Source organism: Hakea prostrata, chromosome 5 (assembly GCF_041222555.1).
Source record: "Hakea prostrata isolate BN-2017 chromosome 5, UWA_Hpros_2, whole genome shotgun sequence".
In the NCBI taxonomy this organism is placed as follows: Eukaryota; Viridiplantae; Streptophyta; class Magnoliopsida; order Proteales; family Proteaceae; genus Hakea; species Hakea prostrata.
Window position 1 is genome coordinate 18,817,621 of NC_142604.1, and position 17,853 is coordinate 18,835,473.

At 37.9% G+C, this 17,853-nt stretch overlaps 1 protein-coding gene across 1 annotated transcript; it reads right to left on the minus strand.

Annotated features, from left to right (window-relative positions):
- Positions 1–1,855: 1,855 nt before the first annotated feature.
- LOC149015604 (phosphatidate phosphatase PAH2-like) lies at positions 1,856–17,642 on the minus strand. The gene is made up of 11 exons (XM_089154947.1): positions 14,871–17,642; positions 14,203–14,501; positions 14,033–14,106; positions 10,787–10,871; positions 10,395–10,481; positions 10,173–10,245; positions 6,896–6,939; positions 4,443–4,571; positions 4,263–4,361; positions 3,669–3,809; positions 1,856–2,366 (listed from the first exon to the last, which is right to left on the minus strand). The coding sequence occupies exons 1-10, from the start codon at positions 17,239–17,241 to the stop codon at positions 3,753–3,755; spliced, it is 3,318 nt and encodes a 1,105-aa protein (XP_089011073.1). The 5' UTR covers positions 17,242–17,642; the 3' UTR covers positions 1,856–2,366; positions 3,669–3,752.
- Positions 17,643–17,853: the final 211 nt, after the last annotated feature.

Sequence of the window (17,853 nt, forward strand, 5' to 3'; positions counted from 1 at the left end):
CCAAAGAGTTTGAAGGCAGAAAATACGAAGTAGACTCGAGATTGGACTTAAATAGAGAAAGCAAGACCTAATTAGCAAAGACAGAACCCATTGGTCCCATTGGCTCCACAATGCAAGTCCAAAACAGGGAATTGAAGGCTCAGATCAAATCCAAACATAAAGGGGTTTTGCACACACACCAAGTGACTTACCTAATAGGTAGAAATTCCTTCGAACCATGATAGAGAGCACTCCAAGTCCATCAACTAATCCGATCTTCGTCAGGATTCAGTTTCCATAAATAGAACATTGTCATCAACACTCATGGATTCAAAGCCAATCACCAAGTCTTTCACTAGGATGGCCCATAGCTGACTTCTTGCTTTACTTCGGGTTGTCGGACCTACAAACAACAGGGTTTCCGGGTCAAGGTTAGGGCTGGGTTTCACATCATATCACCCACAAACATCAAATGAGAGATTTTGGGGGTCCTTTTTCTAAAACTCAAGGGAATCTAGCTACCATAAGAGATTACATTATGGATGCAATGGCTTAACCTCTCCATGCACAAAATAAATAACTAGGGGAAAGGGGATCCCCCTGTTTGATCTCCCTAGAAGGCTTGAAGCCCTCCATGCTCTCCCTGTTCCATAATATGCTTAAGTTAGTAGTGAAACATAGCATAATCATGTGTAGTAACTTACTAGGGATCCGTGCTGCATAAGGAGACTCTGCTATGAACTCCCCCTACGTTGATCTATTTATGAATTTGTGCTTTATCTTAATGAGAAACAAATATTATAAATAATACCAAATACTTTTATCTGCATTTATAGTTCAAATAATCATTAAACTTCAAAGATTTTTGTCTATTACACTCTCATGTAGAACTCAATGTGAAATTGCCATGTGGTTGAACTCTCCAATGACTTGTATCATATATAGGCATGACAAGTAATTTGGTTCTTTAAATCTCTTCGGATACTTTCTCTAGGCAGGTAGATTGAACATTTAACAATATCCAAATTCGTCCTTGATGAACTCCGCCACCTTTGCCCACATTGCCTTTAACCTTATGTGAAATCCCTCGGATTTCTACCCCTTTAAGCTGTGATTTCAAGACTGTGAACCCGGGCCTTGAGTTGGCGACAACTGTGGGCCATTCAAGTTGAGCCCGAAGAATTGGAAATGGAACCAATGTTGGTGGATGACCCTTGTGATGACTCAACAACTCTCTTAGAATTTAAGAGAAGAGAGAAGATTAATCATGATGGTGTAAAATGGGTGATTTTGGAACGTCCATAGATCGACGATGGAGAATCCGATTGACGCGAATAAGGTATCAAATCGAAGATCGTCAAAAGAACTTTCCAACAAGCCAAAATCATCGAAATCAGAGTTTGGATGGGGGTCCAACCATGGACCGGTCCACACAAGTAGAGCCCATGAAAGAGGGGGGGGGGGGTTGAGGAACAAACAATTTTTCAATGCATTTTTACCTCAACAATTTTTGCTAAAAGACTATTTCAATTTATTGACCTCAAGACTACAACTGTGGCCCACAGAGTATTGCAACAAAGCCCACCCCCTATCCCCTAGAATGTTGTGCTCCTAAAAAAGATATTGCTGAAAGTTGAAGTTAGAATTTTGAATATCAATCTACATTCCCAAAACTGACTAGATACCCACAACTCCTAAGAGCTTTTTTCTTTTCTAAATTTGTTCCAATCCCTTTCATCCAATATAATCTTATTCGAACGGATTTCTTATGTTACAACACCATCCTCCTACTTGATTTGAAAAAAAAAAAAAAAAAAAAAAAAAAAAAAAAAAAGGGAAAGAAAAGAAAAGTAATCAAATAAAGTTCTATCACAGTTATAAAAAGGCTTCTATTTTCATCAAGTTCCAAGGTGGCAGTTGCAGTAGATAAGGAAACTACAAACCATGAATAAGCCATGAGGCTGAACCATATAGAAACGTTGCAAGGGAAGTAGTCTCAATTGAAAGAGAACTTCACCTATAATGTCTCTGGTCAAAAGGATACATTAAGCAACCGCCAAAGTAAAAAACAATGAATACAGTGACTCAAACATTGATCATATGTTATACTTGGTACACACGAGATGACAAAAATGCTTGTGCATGTAGAAACAATGATACATGTATATATGACCTATTTTCTGATGAGCTTACCCATCAATGCCTACAGTGTTCATGGGGTTGCATGAACACAGCTTTATAAATTTGACTAACCTATTGAGAATACCTGTGACTCTATCTAACAGAAACTACTATGTACAACATTCTCTGCCACCAACTACCAACAAACCCAACCATAAATACTTGCTGGAGTTCGCCTCTTTTGCCACACCTCGGTCCCTTCTATTCTGCACATAATTCCATAACTGTTAGCAGTGTCAAGTAACTAGTCATGACAATATCTAATGTCAAGAATCTTCATATTAACAGTATTAATGACAATATAATCACATGGAAAAAGTGTATGAGGTCATCATTCGAAGTGAACTCCAAAATCATTCTTGGATGTTTCTTTTATATTTAAAAGGTTCCATGAAGATTAAATTTTACTCTCAAATCTAATGTTTCCAATCACTGATTATAAGGCCAAATGAAAAATTCAATAAACTTGCCTCTATATTATTAAGAAGTCCAAAACACAACACAGCTTTAGTTGCCCACAGAGTTCAAATAACAAATCACTGAATTTCTTGCAAAGGGTAGTTTTCTGTGCAAGCAGTATACAAATGAAGATTTTCCTAAGAGTGGGGAAGTTGGTAAGTGAATATTCACTGCAATGAAATATATCCAGGTTTCAAGAAAACAAAATTTAACCCCCATAGTTGTCAAGGTATTTCCTAGGCGTACCTTAACGTCCAGGCACTTTGCTGCCGTCTAGGCGCTGCCTTGTCACCTTACCCATATCACCTCAAATTTCCCCCTCCCCTCATCTGCCTTGACTCACCCTGACACCTTGAAAACTATGTTCACCACAAAAAGCATATATCAGATGTACATGGCATCGCTGACATGCCATTTTTTTAATGATAAACACTTCCAAAGATCACATATACACCCCCTGGAATTTTAAACTATTACGTTTACACCCCTTTGAATTATTTCTATGACCATTAGTGTTAATGAATCTTCCTGTAACTGAGGGAAAAAAAATGAAAAAATGCCTAAAAATAACTAAAATATACAATGCCACATACACAATATCCTAACTTCTTGATTCAAATTTTGTTTTTAAATTCCATAATTCTTGCAAAGTAAAGAGAGGCAACATGGAAATTCTGAAAACAAAAAAGATGCTGAGCATTACTTAACCCAATTATTCTGACGGTAGGAGTACAGTTGATATATAATTTGGAACATAGGGGGTGTAAAAGTAATTAAAAAAATTCAAGGGGGGTGTAAATGTAATAATCTACAAATGCTGGGGTGTATATATAATTTAGTTGGCGTTACCCAAATGAAAAAAATTTTAAGTTGGCTGGAATTGAAAGATACTATGGTGCAGAAAAGCCTTCCACTATTTTCAGTTTCTCCCATAAGCTGTGAAGTCCCTTCCTAGGAGAACTTCTGCTAGACTTACAGTGGCAGAAAATAATGACTACTTGATATTTGAAAGGAAGCAGTTGCAGGAACCTAGAAAACAGGAAACCTACCACAATGAATTCTGCAGTCAAAATGTTGATATCTTTCTGTCCAATTGTGGTTGAGCAAGAAAGCAGTAACTCTCTTCAGTATCTTTACATGTTGACTCTAGGAAGAGGCATTTTCCAGTAATTCCATGAATTAAAGTCCTCCTGGTGTCAGAGATCAGACAAAGTGTCAGTTTGTATAACTTCGCAACATAATGATGATATAAAGTTTTACTTTCCAGTAACACCGTCAGTTGAGTCCTGGACTCAAACATGACATGAGTATCAATCCATTTAACTTTAAATGGAGAGGGATAACCAAAGGGTGCAACACCCTCCTTTCTCTTATTTATGTCGGAAGAAATGGGATGAAGTCTCAGACTCTCAGCTTAGTTTCTTCTCAGCCTTGCCTAAAAATTTGTAACCCTTCAAGATCGAGCTAGATATTAATTTGTTAAGTCTTGGGAGTGTCATTACTTCGTATGAAGATATTTCTATTTTCAAAGAGAAAGCAATTAGCCAGCACACACTGCCTTGCTTCACATGAATTATACTAATATTCTTCTCGAAAAGATGCAGCATGGTAAATGCATGCACAGTACAAGTTTCAAATTGAACCTGTTCAGCAGAGGACTTAGCAGGAAACATGCCATTCACAAGTGTATGAAGAGATGAGTATGACTTCCTGTCAAGCCAATGATTTACAGCAACCTGACCCTGAAAGTTCCATCATGAATACAAGTTAGGCTGGTAAGAGCTTCACTCTCATTAATATACAAGGGCATTGGGAAATATTACCTTTGGGTTAATGATGAAGATTTTGCTTCTGGGGATTCCAACTTTAAGATAGCTGACCTCATCAGTATCTCTGTTTCCAAATCCAGCATAGAATGGGTTGCAATCTGGAGGAAATAATGCCCTGATATTCTGGAAATTGAAAGGCTAGTCATCAAAATCAAACTTGTTTTCCGGAAATACAACTTTCATTTTTCAGTGCTAAGAATTTATAACTACAAATTGTTTAGTTAGACAGACAGACAAAAGGAACATAGAGAGATACCATTAAAAGCTTTGCAGGTTATAGTTTTCTTCTTAGACCAACACTGAAGTAGATGGGGGCTTCTTTTTATCCCCCCCCCCCCCCCCCCCCCAATTTGAAGTTTTTACTTCTGCTTCTTTATCCTAATATTTTCAAATTCAGCCAATAAGGCTGCTTCTCTTTCATTTTCTTCCTATCCTTTCTTCACTAAAGTCCTCTCTGCATCACTCTTCTATGATCCATCCTCACTTTGTCCATCCTCCTCTGACTCGCTCTCATCTGTTTTGTTGTTGGGTGGGTTGGGCTAGGGGCAATTGATAGGCCCCAAAGAGAGTTATTCATGACCTTCTAATTCTGAGGAGTTGGTCCTTTCCAAAAAAGGCCAACTCCTTCGGGAAGTACTAAACTTGAACATTCAGCTATTGCCCTCAGTAGTACAGTGAGTACACATACAACAAGCACACTGGTGAGACTTTTGTTAAGTAAAATTTTGTTATAGTATGGGTGCTGGGGTAGTTGTTAGGGATACTTATAGCCTGTACAAATTCCAGATTCTTCTCCTTCGTATTGTAAATAAAGCTAGGCTGAGTAACAATTGACACAAGTCATATTCAGTAATCCGTATTAGAAAAGTTCTGATGTGAAATCCAAATGGCAGCTTTTTTTCTCCCTTTCTTGATTTCCATGACTCCTCCACCCATAGCTGAGCCTCCCTCTCCTTTCAGTTTGCATCTTGTACCATTTCTCACTCTACTAACTGCTCTTGGAGGCTTTCCTCTAGTCCAATGAGAGCCTTTTTTCCTCTCTGTGGCGATGCCTCTCAAGATCCAAATCAAGGTTGTCAAAGCGACAAAGCGATGGAGGGTTTCCCAGGTAATAAAGCGATCAAAGCGTTCAAGTGTTAATTTTTTGATATTTGATCCAAATATCAAAAGTTACATAAAATTCCTAGCATTTAAATATGAAATATTTTGCAAACTTAATGAAAAGTTCATTCATATAATCAATATATAAGGTTGGAAAATGTAACATAGTCATCAACTTCAAATATAACAACATCAAAGTCACAAATCAAACTTCAAAGTTTAACAACCAAATTATCAAATCAACTAAACAACCCTACTTGGAGACAATAAGTAACTCAGACACTTGCTGAATAAATAACTCAGGCATTATGCATTTACTTCCAGTTAATAACCAGGAAAAGTAACATAAAAAAACCCAACATCAGAATCTTAGAGAAGAAATGCTATTTCAGAATCACAGAGATGTGATATTGGGTTTATTGTTGGTAACCAAAGATATGATATGCTGATATTGGTTTACCATAGAAGTATTATTTCAGAAACTCAAAGAAGAAACCGGGGATAAAAAAAAGCACCAATAAAGCGGTGGTTAGGCGACCAAAGCGCACACTTGGACACTAAAAGCGACTGCTTTGTCGACTTCAAAAAAAGCGACAGTCACTTTGACTCAGTAGGGACCACCTGGTTGCTTAAGCGTTGCCTTGACAACTATGATCCAAACACTTCCAAGATCTTTTTCACATGACTTAGAGATGTTTTGTTGCTTTTTCCCTCCACGCGTTCTCCTATGCTATTGTAGATCTACTAGGCCACCCCTGTATGTTGATCTTTCAGGGCCACACCCTTCTTTCTTTCTTCAAGACTAATTATCAGCTTTTCAGGGCTAACCCTGTTGCCGATTTGTCCAGGGACTGGCCCTGCCCTTTGTTTTTGCTTCAAAGTGCCTTCAAGTCTGTTGTTTATCACAGGCCCATTACTGGCTGTCATCCCTACTCAGGCCACCCTGCTTCATCAGTTTGACAGGGTCCATACCACAGAAATTGGAATTTGAGCCAGAGAATTTGGGGCTATAATATCCACAAAATTTGCACCCATATGATCATGCCTTAACTTCATATGTTTTCTCTCTCTGTCTCTCTCACACACCTTAACTTCATATCTTTTCTCTCTCTGTCTCTCTCACACACACCCTACATCAACTGGTTCATTACTGACCAAATGATTGTTTTAAATTTAATAAATGAATAGGTATATTACTGACCAAATAAATTTTATTTCAAAGAATAGCTGACAACTATAAGCACCCAAAGAATTGATTCTTCCACTACACACATTGCAAAATATTAATTTAAATGACATAGTGCAAGTGCACACATACAGACAGAGATTATTGATAGAAAACTTACCTCCAGGCATGCAATCTTAAATTCATGAGGAGCTCTTCTAATTACTGTGGAAAATATGAACAAAGAGAATTGTATAAGGGCATGCTTTTGAAGTAACAAAAAGACAAATTAACAGCAGTGAATACATGTTCAAATTCATCTTAATTGACTTTCACCATATTTCTAATAACATGCAGACAAAGGATAAAAAACCTAGATACAACCTTAATATAACATAATCTGACTTTAATATCAAGAATTCTGACCTATTGGATGACACTCTATGCTGAAACCGTGAATTTACTGGCTTGATCCCAGCTTACAATTGCAGTTTGTTTGGGTGTGACAAGACCAATGGCTCATGATAATCCTGTTATTCTGATACTATTATTAGGTTTAACTTTGTGATGCAGTGCAATACCAGCTACATAAGTTGAGGAGCCAGGCAAACTAGCTACAACTAGCTGTCTAATGTTGTAACAGCCTTTAAACAGCCTCAGAATTTGATTCTTAAACCTTTTACTTTAGCTTGGTATGGCTATATGTGCCAAGTCATACCAAGTCACTTAAACCTATCAGGCCCATTAATAAATACTTGCTTACACCCTTAAGGAGCCTGTCAGAGGCCTTGTAAAGCCTTGTTATGTTATACTTTGTTTATCTGCGGATACAAGTGAATGATGAGTTAAATTTCTGGAGGACTAGCATTTGAAGTTTCTATTTATGCAATACTTAGTGATTATCTGGACTTTTTTCTTGCTCTAAGACAGTGATGAAATTTAATGCATTATTCAAAGCCCTCGTGCTAAAGCAAGAGGTAACCATGGTGGTGCAGCCTTGGAGTGAGGGTATAGTGCCCAATCAGAGGCTGGAGATGATGGTACCTATTGGTCAAATCATTTTCTTCTAATCTCCATTCTTTTTTTTTGGGTTTTCTTTGGTCATACACTGTTCTAGCAAGCATTCCACCCACTAAATTTCTAGTATATGCATCACTAGGTAAAACCACCTTGATTTTTTTTCTTAATTTTTAACAATATCATTAAGTTCTTTCCCATTTTGTTAGTCTAGTTCTAGCACTCTTTACATCAGTTACCTACTCTTTACCTCTTGCTTAAACTTTGGCTGATTATTCTAAGATGCCATCAATTTGAGTTAATACAAACTATATTACTCTCCTCCTACTCTAGAATGTTCCATTTTATGAAGCTCTCACTACAGCAGGGTCTGGAAGGGGCACAAATATGCACCTTACCTCAGGTTCCTGGAGAGGCTGTTTACACCTCCTTTATCCCTAATCATTGTTAGAATCTTTCTTTTGGGAGAAGGAACCGGCCAGGAGATTTGAACATGAGATCTACTGCCGAGCATGAGCTTTATGAGCACCAAAGCTTACCAGCTGCACTAGGCAACTTAGACAAATCTTATTTCCATCAGATGGCTCGTTTGTTGAGTTAATTATTTTTCTTTGCTTAATGTTTTTCTGTTTTTAGGACTTCCTATTTTCTGTTCTTGTTAGTTCCTCACCACCCAACCATTACTTTGATCATACCAATTGAGGTAATTGAACTTGTCAAGTCTACAAAGTCTCTACAGTGTCTTTGATATCATAGCTATGATGAGCAGTAATCCACAACCCACCCACTAATGATGACAAGTTTAATCACTTCATAGAGATGATGTCAGAATGTACTTAACATGCCACTATCATGAAGCAGCAACGTATGGAGCCTAAATATTGCTGGCTTTGATAGTGGTCAAGCCTGTATTCCTTGGGCCCTACACTGCCCCTGAATTAGTGTATCTGAAATTACATGGGCCCTTTCCAAACTGATAAGCAGCGAATATAAGACCAGCCATGCATCCATAACCAATCCCATGTCACCCAAATGCTCAGACTCACAGCTCATTTGCATCCTGTCCAACACAAACAGCTAAAAGAATAGAGTTGAACTTTGCAACTTTGTGCTTTGACCATGGTCAGAGTACTCTTGAGATCTCAATGATATCCAGTGGCATCTCTCTCTTCTTCTATTCAGTGAGAAGACGTGCTTAGCACATATGTCTCAAGTCTAAAATCTCGAGTTATAGCTTTGATGATTGGATTATCATTTGAACTATAGACGTGTGCAATGTATTAAACTTGTTTGAATTTTGAACTTCGAGGATATGATGTGTACTTAAGGTCTTTCTTCAGCATAGTGGTTTCCAATTTCGGGTCTGAACTGGAACTCTCTATGCTATCCTTTTCACAGATCTGAGTTCCCTAGTGTGTTCATAAAGGCTGAAATAGGTCGGGGTTTCCCCAAATGACCCCTAATGCCCCTCAAAAATTCCACCAACTCGGCGATATCTCAAGCCAACTCTTCCCCCCCCCCCCCCACTTCCCTTGATTTGGCGAGTTGGGCCCCAAGATAGAGATCTTGGACCATGCTTTTACCCACCTAGTGAAGGTATTTTTCATCCTCACTCCTAGGAGGAAAATCTTACTTGGCCATACAGGGTAATACAAAGGCTGATCTCCAAATCCAACAACCTAAAGGGCAAGGTAAGGCCATTTCCCAAATAAACCCTCCTGATGAATATTAAATTCTAGTTATCTTGAAAAGAACAGGCACTGAACAAGTAAAGAATGATCAGACAGTTAACAGGATTCAGTATCATGTTCTTTTCTTGTTCTATGCTTTGATAATCAGTCAAAATAATAATAATAATAATAATAATAATAATGATATCCTTGCATTCACATGTATCAAGTCTGCAGGTATACCATTAAATGGTGGCATGCTGAGGTATCCGAGGTACTTGGATATAAGACTTAAGTTTTAAATTTTACACCATTAGAGATACAACTGCACATAGCTAATAAAACCTGGATGAAGAATGTACATTATCCTACAACATGATTCATGGCCTATGATGCTCCTACGCAGGTTTACCATATCCAGACACAGTAGATTTCTCTTCACAAATTGTCACCAAATTGTTTCTGATAAAAGTTTGAAAATTCATCAAGGACACCTTTCAGTTCAATTGGAATAACAAATGGAAAAACCATGGCACAAAGCTCCCGCCACTGAGTGGCCTGGGGATGGTCATAATGTACACATCCTTACCCCTGCTTTGTGCTTTCTCAGGGAGGCTGTTTCCAAATTTAAACCCATGACTATTCAGTCAGAATGGAGCAACCTTAACCGTTGCACCAGTCCCTGGCTTTCATCAATTGGTATGATAAGAGACAGAAATACATTCAAAGACAGCTAAGAGGAGGGAAAAAAATATAAAATGTAGGGCTTACCCTCTCGGAAGAGAGAAGGAAAAAGTCCATCAGGGGAAATTACAATTGGCCCATCAGGTAGAGCTTTCCCATCCTGCAAATGCAAGAAGTGTAGACAGGGAAGTAAAGAGCTGGATCTTTGTATGGGTAAAACATCCATGAATGTAATAGAAATCCTTTATGATAAAATCCCAAAATAGAATTGTCAAAAGCCCCCAATTTCTTCTTAAATTTATAACTCACCTGCTTAAGGTTGACCAAGAACTGCCTAGTGAGATATGCCTGAGAAATTGCACGAGCACTAAGGAAAAGCAATTGATAGTCATTTTCCTGCAATGCATAACAAAACCAGATTAAAAGAAAATATAGTATCTTGGCACTAAGTAAATACATCGGAATTTCGCCAAAAAAAAATTAAATACATTGGAAAACTAAGAGATGTTACATTGTCCATCAACAGAGAATAAAATCTTAAAATGGATTTAGATGTCGTAGTAGACAATGTTTTGGGCAAGGAGATGGTGCTGATCTCAACTTTTAACGATTTTCTACTGTTAGTGAGAAAAGATGTGGAGTTATTTAAGGTCAGAATATTTGAGAAAATTAAGAGCACATAATGATAAGATTGCAGAGACCTTAATCGCTGAGAATAGATGTGCAACACCTGTCTGTGACCAATCTTTCCCAACCATTGGCATGAACTGTCCAAGAACATCTGACCTGGAGTAGGATACAATTCAAAAAGGAATGAGAGATATTAACGAGAAAAGTGCAGTTATGAGCAAACTAACTAAGGCATTTAGAAACTTGGACTTCACCCCCCCGTGTGAGAGCATATAGAGAAAATGAGTTTCAGTTTCAAGGATTAAAAATAATTCTCTGCACAATAAAACTTCACTTCAAGGGGTAACATCCATCATCTCGATTATGCACCAGCTGTACTTCAAACATTTGTTCCGTTTCTAATGGGTTTAATATCTGATCAGAAAATCTTACATATACTGGTTTTCCACATTATCCATTCTGTTTATCCCTCTGCAGCATTAGGTCAATTAATCAAAAAAATCAATTGACTGTCGAATTTTTTTTGTTGTTATAGCAGAGAAGTGCTGTTCACTTTTCCCCTAAACAAGCAATCCCCAAAATTTCTGGAGATAGTTATACACTAAAATCAGTTTTATAATGTTAGGAAATTAGGTTTTTCTCTCTCGCTTGTTCCCTCTTTCAGTTACAGAACTAGGAGTCTTTCATTTTTTCAATAGAAAGATACCATTTAGGTCAGATTTGGTTCCCAAGTAATACTTTCTATAACAGAAATAGTTTCTAATGGTATACTAAAATGTTTCCTCATCACTCACCTCAAAGAAAAAAGTGTTTGATTTCATTTGCTGTCTTTGACTCTAGCATATGTTGGATCAATGTTTAGAAAAACCACAACTTGTGGTACGGTGCCATTTAATTTAGTAGACATTAAACTTCATCAGTCTCCAGGTTTGATTTGAGTGACACTATCATAAAAAACACAACAAAAGGGCAAACCCAGTGCCAAATGCTTCTGTACAGGCAGAATGGCTTTTTTTTTGTTGCCGGGGGGGGGGGGTTCCAATGCAGCCTTACCCAAACAATTTTTGCTGAAAACAAAGTATGCGACTAAGTATTAAAGATATCCAGATCTAACCAGGAAATACAACAAACAATTTGAGGAATCAATCAACATCTCATCTTCCCTTCAGTGGTAATTTGGTGCTAATTCAATTATTCAGTTAGTTATTGATTCTGATCTTTAGTTTCTATCTTCCAGACACCTTGGTTTCTTGGCACCTAGCCACTAGTATTGGTTATAATTTTGAGGAGCTGACCTTTGGTTGTGATATCAAGTCCATCATAACAGCCTGGTTCTTAATTTTGAGATCCATGGAGTTATTATGGGGTTTGAGCCTAAAACAGCCCATCTGATGGACCTTAAGTTGTGGTGCTTGTCTCTTGTTTTGATTAAACCCACTTCCCAAGGTACTGTTGGGTATAACTAACTAAACTACCCTAATGTCCACCTACCATAGGTGATTCTATCCTGTGTGTCATTGCTGGAATACGATGTTAAGTGTTCTAAATTATTCATAGCAAGAGATCCTACTTCAGGTTAGGTTATCTGTGACTTAATAGTGTAGATCCATCAGCAAAACAAGCTTGTTTCGTTGGTAATAAGTCTAGGGTTGGGCTCTATAGATGTTCGTTCTCTGATCCCATGGGTTTACCATGTAGTAGCTAATGGGTCAGTTTTAAGGGCCTGAAGTAGGGGTGATTAGGCTTACGAAATACTTAGTTGAACTTAACGTTTTAAGATTGGAACAGGTTTCTTGATATAAACCGGTGGTTCAATCTAAGTTAGTTTAGAATATTAATTTTAGAACTAGGGAATATTCCTTTTCAGTTATCTTTACTTTGAGGTGTTTAGTGGCGTGGGATGAAGACTTTATTTTAAGCCTATTTCAGTTTCCTAGTAAGTTCAAGTTACCTGATATGTTAAAGATTGGGTTGGACCTTTCCTTAATCTTAAGTCTCTTCCATACAAGGTTTTAATAGGAGCAAGTAGTGAACACAAGCTTGATTAATGAAATTACTTTGCAAGATGCTGCTGCTGCTGTTGCTGTTTATGTTCTTCATTGGAAATTAAGTCTAGAGAGTGATCAAGGTTTGATGGGATTGATATGTAATTGACAAGCCAGGACATTAAAATTTAAAGCAGTTTACCTCCCAGGCTAAAATTTTCAGACTAGAGTTGTGTTAAAACTTATTAAATAAGCTAGATTAAGTTTATTAAACTCAGCCAAGAGCTAAGGATCAAAACCTAGATTAAATTTAATAAAATTTCAACAAAACCTAGATTGTGCTGAAAACTTATTAAATAAGCTAAGTGGTAAAATTTATTAAACTCAGACTAGAGCAGCTGAAAATTTCAAAATACTAGACACTAGAGTCAGGTTGGCAACTTCAGTCACATGACAAAATAAGAATTGAAGAGCCAGATCATATCAATCAACAAAGTGGAGTGTATAGAAACAGTTCCCTATTCATATTAGGTTGCACCAGTTACTCCAACAAGAAGGATGCTTAGAGGAAAAGTGGGAAGGAAGTTTGGGTTGCTTTTCACCTTGGTAACTCTTCCACAGACTGGGGTCAGCATTCAGATAAATATCACTGCTTCTGAATCCAGAAGCTCCAACTATTATGGCTCAATAAGAAAATTCCCAAAATGCACACACATTCTCCTGTCTTTGTGTGCGTGTTTCCTTCAAATCCACCCCCACTCAGACTTTGATCTGTAATTAAGATAAGTACACAGTTACCAAACCCAGAATCTCCTACTATTATCGCCTAATTAGATTATTCCCTAAAATGCGCACGTGCTCCTCTCAGTTTGCGTGCGTGCGTGTGTTTTCCTTCAACATCCCATCCCAACCCAACCAGAAAAAGAAGAAAAGAAGCAAAACACTTCTAATGAAAGGTAACATAAGCATTGCAAAAGAAAGATACTGCATGCCTGAGATAGTCAATAAATTTAGAATTGCAAAGGTAAGAATGTTGACGTTCTTGTTTTGGCTTGTTTTTCTAGTGCCAGGTGCTAAGCAAGCTACCACTCACTAATGGACAATCACACAACAAAATAACACTCAAAATAAGTAAGTGGAGTGAATTAAAAAAAAATAAGCATAGGAATAAAAGGAAACTAGCCAACTGATATAACCAGATTACATAGAGCTGGCAACATGAGCAAGAAAGTTGAATGCACTAATACAATCCCTCAATTTTGAACAAGCTACAAAAAGGTCAATCGAAAAAAAAAATCATCTGCTGAATGAATCACATGAGAAGGATCTTACTTTGTAATTGTCCCATCAACATCTGAGATGACTATGCGAGTGTTCCATTTCCACAAATAAATTCTAGCATCCACCTGTTCAATAATACTTTTCAGTTAAGCATGAATACAGAAAACTGCATGGTAAAAACCAAAGATGGTACTACAAATAGCCAATGAAATGGAAAGAACCTGCTGCCTCCCCACCACTGTAGTTGAAACTGTGAAGGATATCATGTTCTGTCCTTCCTTCAGGTTCAATGATGCCAGCTGTTCAGATGTTGGAACAATAATTCTAATCTTCTTTTTAGGGACCTTGGTTTTGGCTGCATCCTTATCCTTGATAATATCACCAGCACAATCTGAAGCATTAGAATCATTAGAGCCAGCCAGAGCTACCTGAACAGAGTCCATGGTTCTTGATTTTCCAAATTGGAAAGGCCAGAGTCTCCAACTTCCACCAGACTGAGCAAGTGCTCTTTCTGAATCCCCTACAAGACTTTTCAACTAGATTAACAGCCATGTCTTTCAGATCAAAGAAATGTTCATATGCAAATGCAGCCACTCCTAATACAATTGGTGCAGGTGCATCCAATGTGAAATTAGAACCACAAATTTTGAAAATAAGCCTATCATTCTTTTTAAGTGCGGAACCTAGAGAAATTAACTTCTCCAGGTCCACTTTTTCAGCATCAAATGCTTGACCCACATAATCAGCTCTCGTTCCTATACAAAGCAAGTGCTTACATAGAGAAACCACTAAATTAAACCTCAGAGACAAGTACCCACAGTCCAAAAAGTTCTAGAATTTATTTACATATAAAAAGTTAATAAAAAGCAAAGTGCTAAAGTTATCTTACCAATGATACTTCTGTTTGATGAATGTTTGAGTTCCTCAGAGTCCTGGTTATCTAATATCCTAGGATGTTCATGAGCTAAGCTGTTCACAGAGTCTGCATCTGCCTTCAAAGAGGATGAGATATCTTGCCCAAGAAGCTCTAACTTCAAATTCTCAGAATATAAATCTAGAGAATGGCTTACAGAGTGATGAGCATCATATTTTTCCAGACTATCGATGTGGGATGGTAAAATGGGTAAAGATTTCAGCAATCGTGGACCTTTTTCTCCAGAATCCTTATGAGCTTTTCCTGGAATGTTAATTGGACTAGGTTGAGTCCCTGATTCCTCAATCAAACCTTCAAAACTACTAGGAGGGCATTTGCCAGCAAGTTTGCATTGAGACAAGGAAGAAGCATGATCTATACTGACTGTTTCATGCACATCTTCAGTGCAATCCAATGCAAGAGATAGATGATTTTCAATATTTAAGGATTCAAAAGAAACCGATTCCTTAGGTAGGAAACCAATAGTATCCAGGCCATCAATTTCACCAAATAGAAGCTGATCTACTACCAATCTTTTTGGTGATGGAATGCTTTCCTTCACATGGACAGAGTCAAAAAGTGGTCCATGAGTATCACAGACAAAATCTAATGATGGAACATTCTCTTCCATTTTATCATTTAAATCAATATTTTCCTTAGACTCGACTTGAATTGAGCTGCAGATATTGGAAGAGGGGCACACACTTTGTGATGCTGCTTCTTCAAGCATATCAAGGATTTCATTGCCACCAACATCTTGATTAGGAGAAACTAGCAACTTTGAATTTTCAGTTATATGAGAACAAGAAAGACCTGTTGCTTGAGATTCCTTCTCCAAAACTTTGACTGGTTCTGTCTCATAACTGTCATTCTGTGAGAGCACCTCACATACAGTATCTTGATGATTAACTTCTAACTTCTCATTTTGAACAGAAATACTAGTAGCCTTATATAAGTTACGTGACACAAGGGACTCTGCAATTGAGTCATCTGAGGTTAACTCATTTTCATAAATAGTTTGAGTGTTTAGAAGCTCGGAGGATTTTCCATCTCCTAGAATTCCTGTATCGTTAATATTTTCTTCTACTGTGAGTACTTTAGAATCTGGGTGCAGGGTTACCTCAGCTATAAGCCCGGTAGTCTGACATAGAACTTGAGAATAAGGCTCTACTTCTCCACACCCGCCATAAGAAAATTCCTGAGTTTCAGTCGCTCGTTCAAAGGAGCAATTAATTGTTTCAGAGTATGTGTAGGAGTTGCAGTTTTCATTTTCAGTTTCCCCTAAAAAAATGTCATTCAAGTCAGTAGACATTTCATCAGAAGACTGCTTTATAAGCTCGACCAGATCTGAATTAGTCCTGGACACAGAACCTTCGAACCTTTCCTCCGAAATAGCATTCCCCACACATGAAACTATCTGACCTTGGTTGTCTGCATCAAACAACTCTAACGCGGGAATCTCCATACCCTGTACCCAGGTTGACACAATCACATCAGCAGTACTCTCTGGGTTATTAAAACCAGACTCAGAATTACTGCAGAGATGAGTTTCTACATTTGCAGTAGAATAATCGATATTATTGCCAGTATCATCACGAAGCGAGGGGCTGCCGGGGCTTTGTTCGTTATTAGCCTGCAAATCCTTAACCTCATCAACTGGCACAGAGAAGTTTGAAGCATTATCCAACCTAGGCGCAATAGTTCGCAGATTGGTAGACCATTTCAGCTCCAAAAGATCAGCTGCAATCTCTGCACGTTCCAGTGAAGCCGTCCGTTGAAAGGCAATGATGCTGCCATCACTCCTACTCTCATTTTCTTTCATAGAATTCTTCCCGAAAACCATCCCCAAAATGCCAGACCGACGTGATCTCGTCTTTATCAAAACCTTGGCCTTCTCCCCATTAGATAGTTGTTCCGAGCTTGGCTGATTAGCATCAAAATCTTTACTTGTAGACTTCTTAATCCTTACATTCTGAGACGGAGACGACTGAAATTGAGGTTGAGGCTGAGGCTGTTCTTCTGTCTCATCACAGGAAGATGGAGGAGACAACACAGATTCCCCTTCTTCCTCTTCCAATTCCTTGACAAAGTAAGCTTCTCCTTTGTAATTCAAGTACATATGAAAATCGGCTTCAACTCCATTAATGGTGATATTAACTACCTGCTCCTTCGACTTCAATACCCCTTGAAACTTTCCGAATTTAACATACCAAGGCGATGATTTGAAGCTTCCATCAGGTTGTTCAACAACAATTATATCGACGGCTCCACCGAAAGGATGAAAAGGAGCAGCAACGGTAATCACACCACGGCTGATATAACTACCCAGCCTCTCCACTGCGGACATTATTTCAGTACTCGATTGCAGATCTCAAAATCTCAACATCTCTGCTCGCAAAAGAGGTTTTAAATATCGAAATTCGATATTCAAAAGATGATATACGGATCAAATACCACCAAACAGTCCAACAATTTCACTGTTCGTTGTTGCCAACAAATCCAAATTACAGAAAGAACCTTAAAATATCATCGAATAGCGACCATTTCTTGAATCTAATTTAAATCTTCCATTCAAACTGCTAAAATCCAAATGAATACTCAACCAACGAAACAACGATAAGCAACGCCAACAATCATTTGAAAGCATATTCGCATGAATCTATTCAGTTCTACGAAAATAAAAAGGAATCTATTCAGTTATGCGAACTCCCGAAGCATCCCACAGTAATTATTATCATTAAAAATGGAAATTTTCGAAATTAAGTTCAACTTTATTAAAACATGACACTTGTTATTTGCCGTCGGGCTGACCGGAAGAGAATATCCAAATGCAATCTCCGATTCTTCGCTGTGGTTCTAGATTTCTAGTACTTCTACTATTCAAAAGGTGGTAGGTAACGTGCGATGCGTTGGCAACCAATCATTCGGTTGAGGCAATATTTAAACCATGGAACGTTAT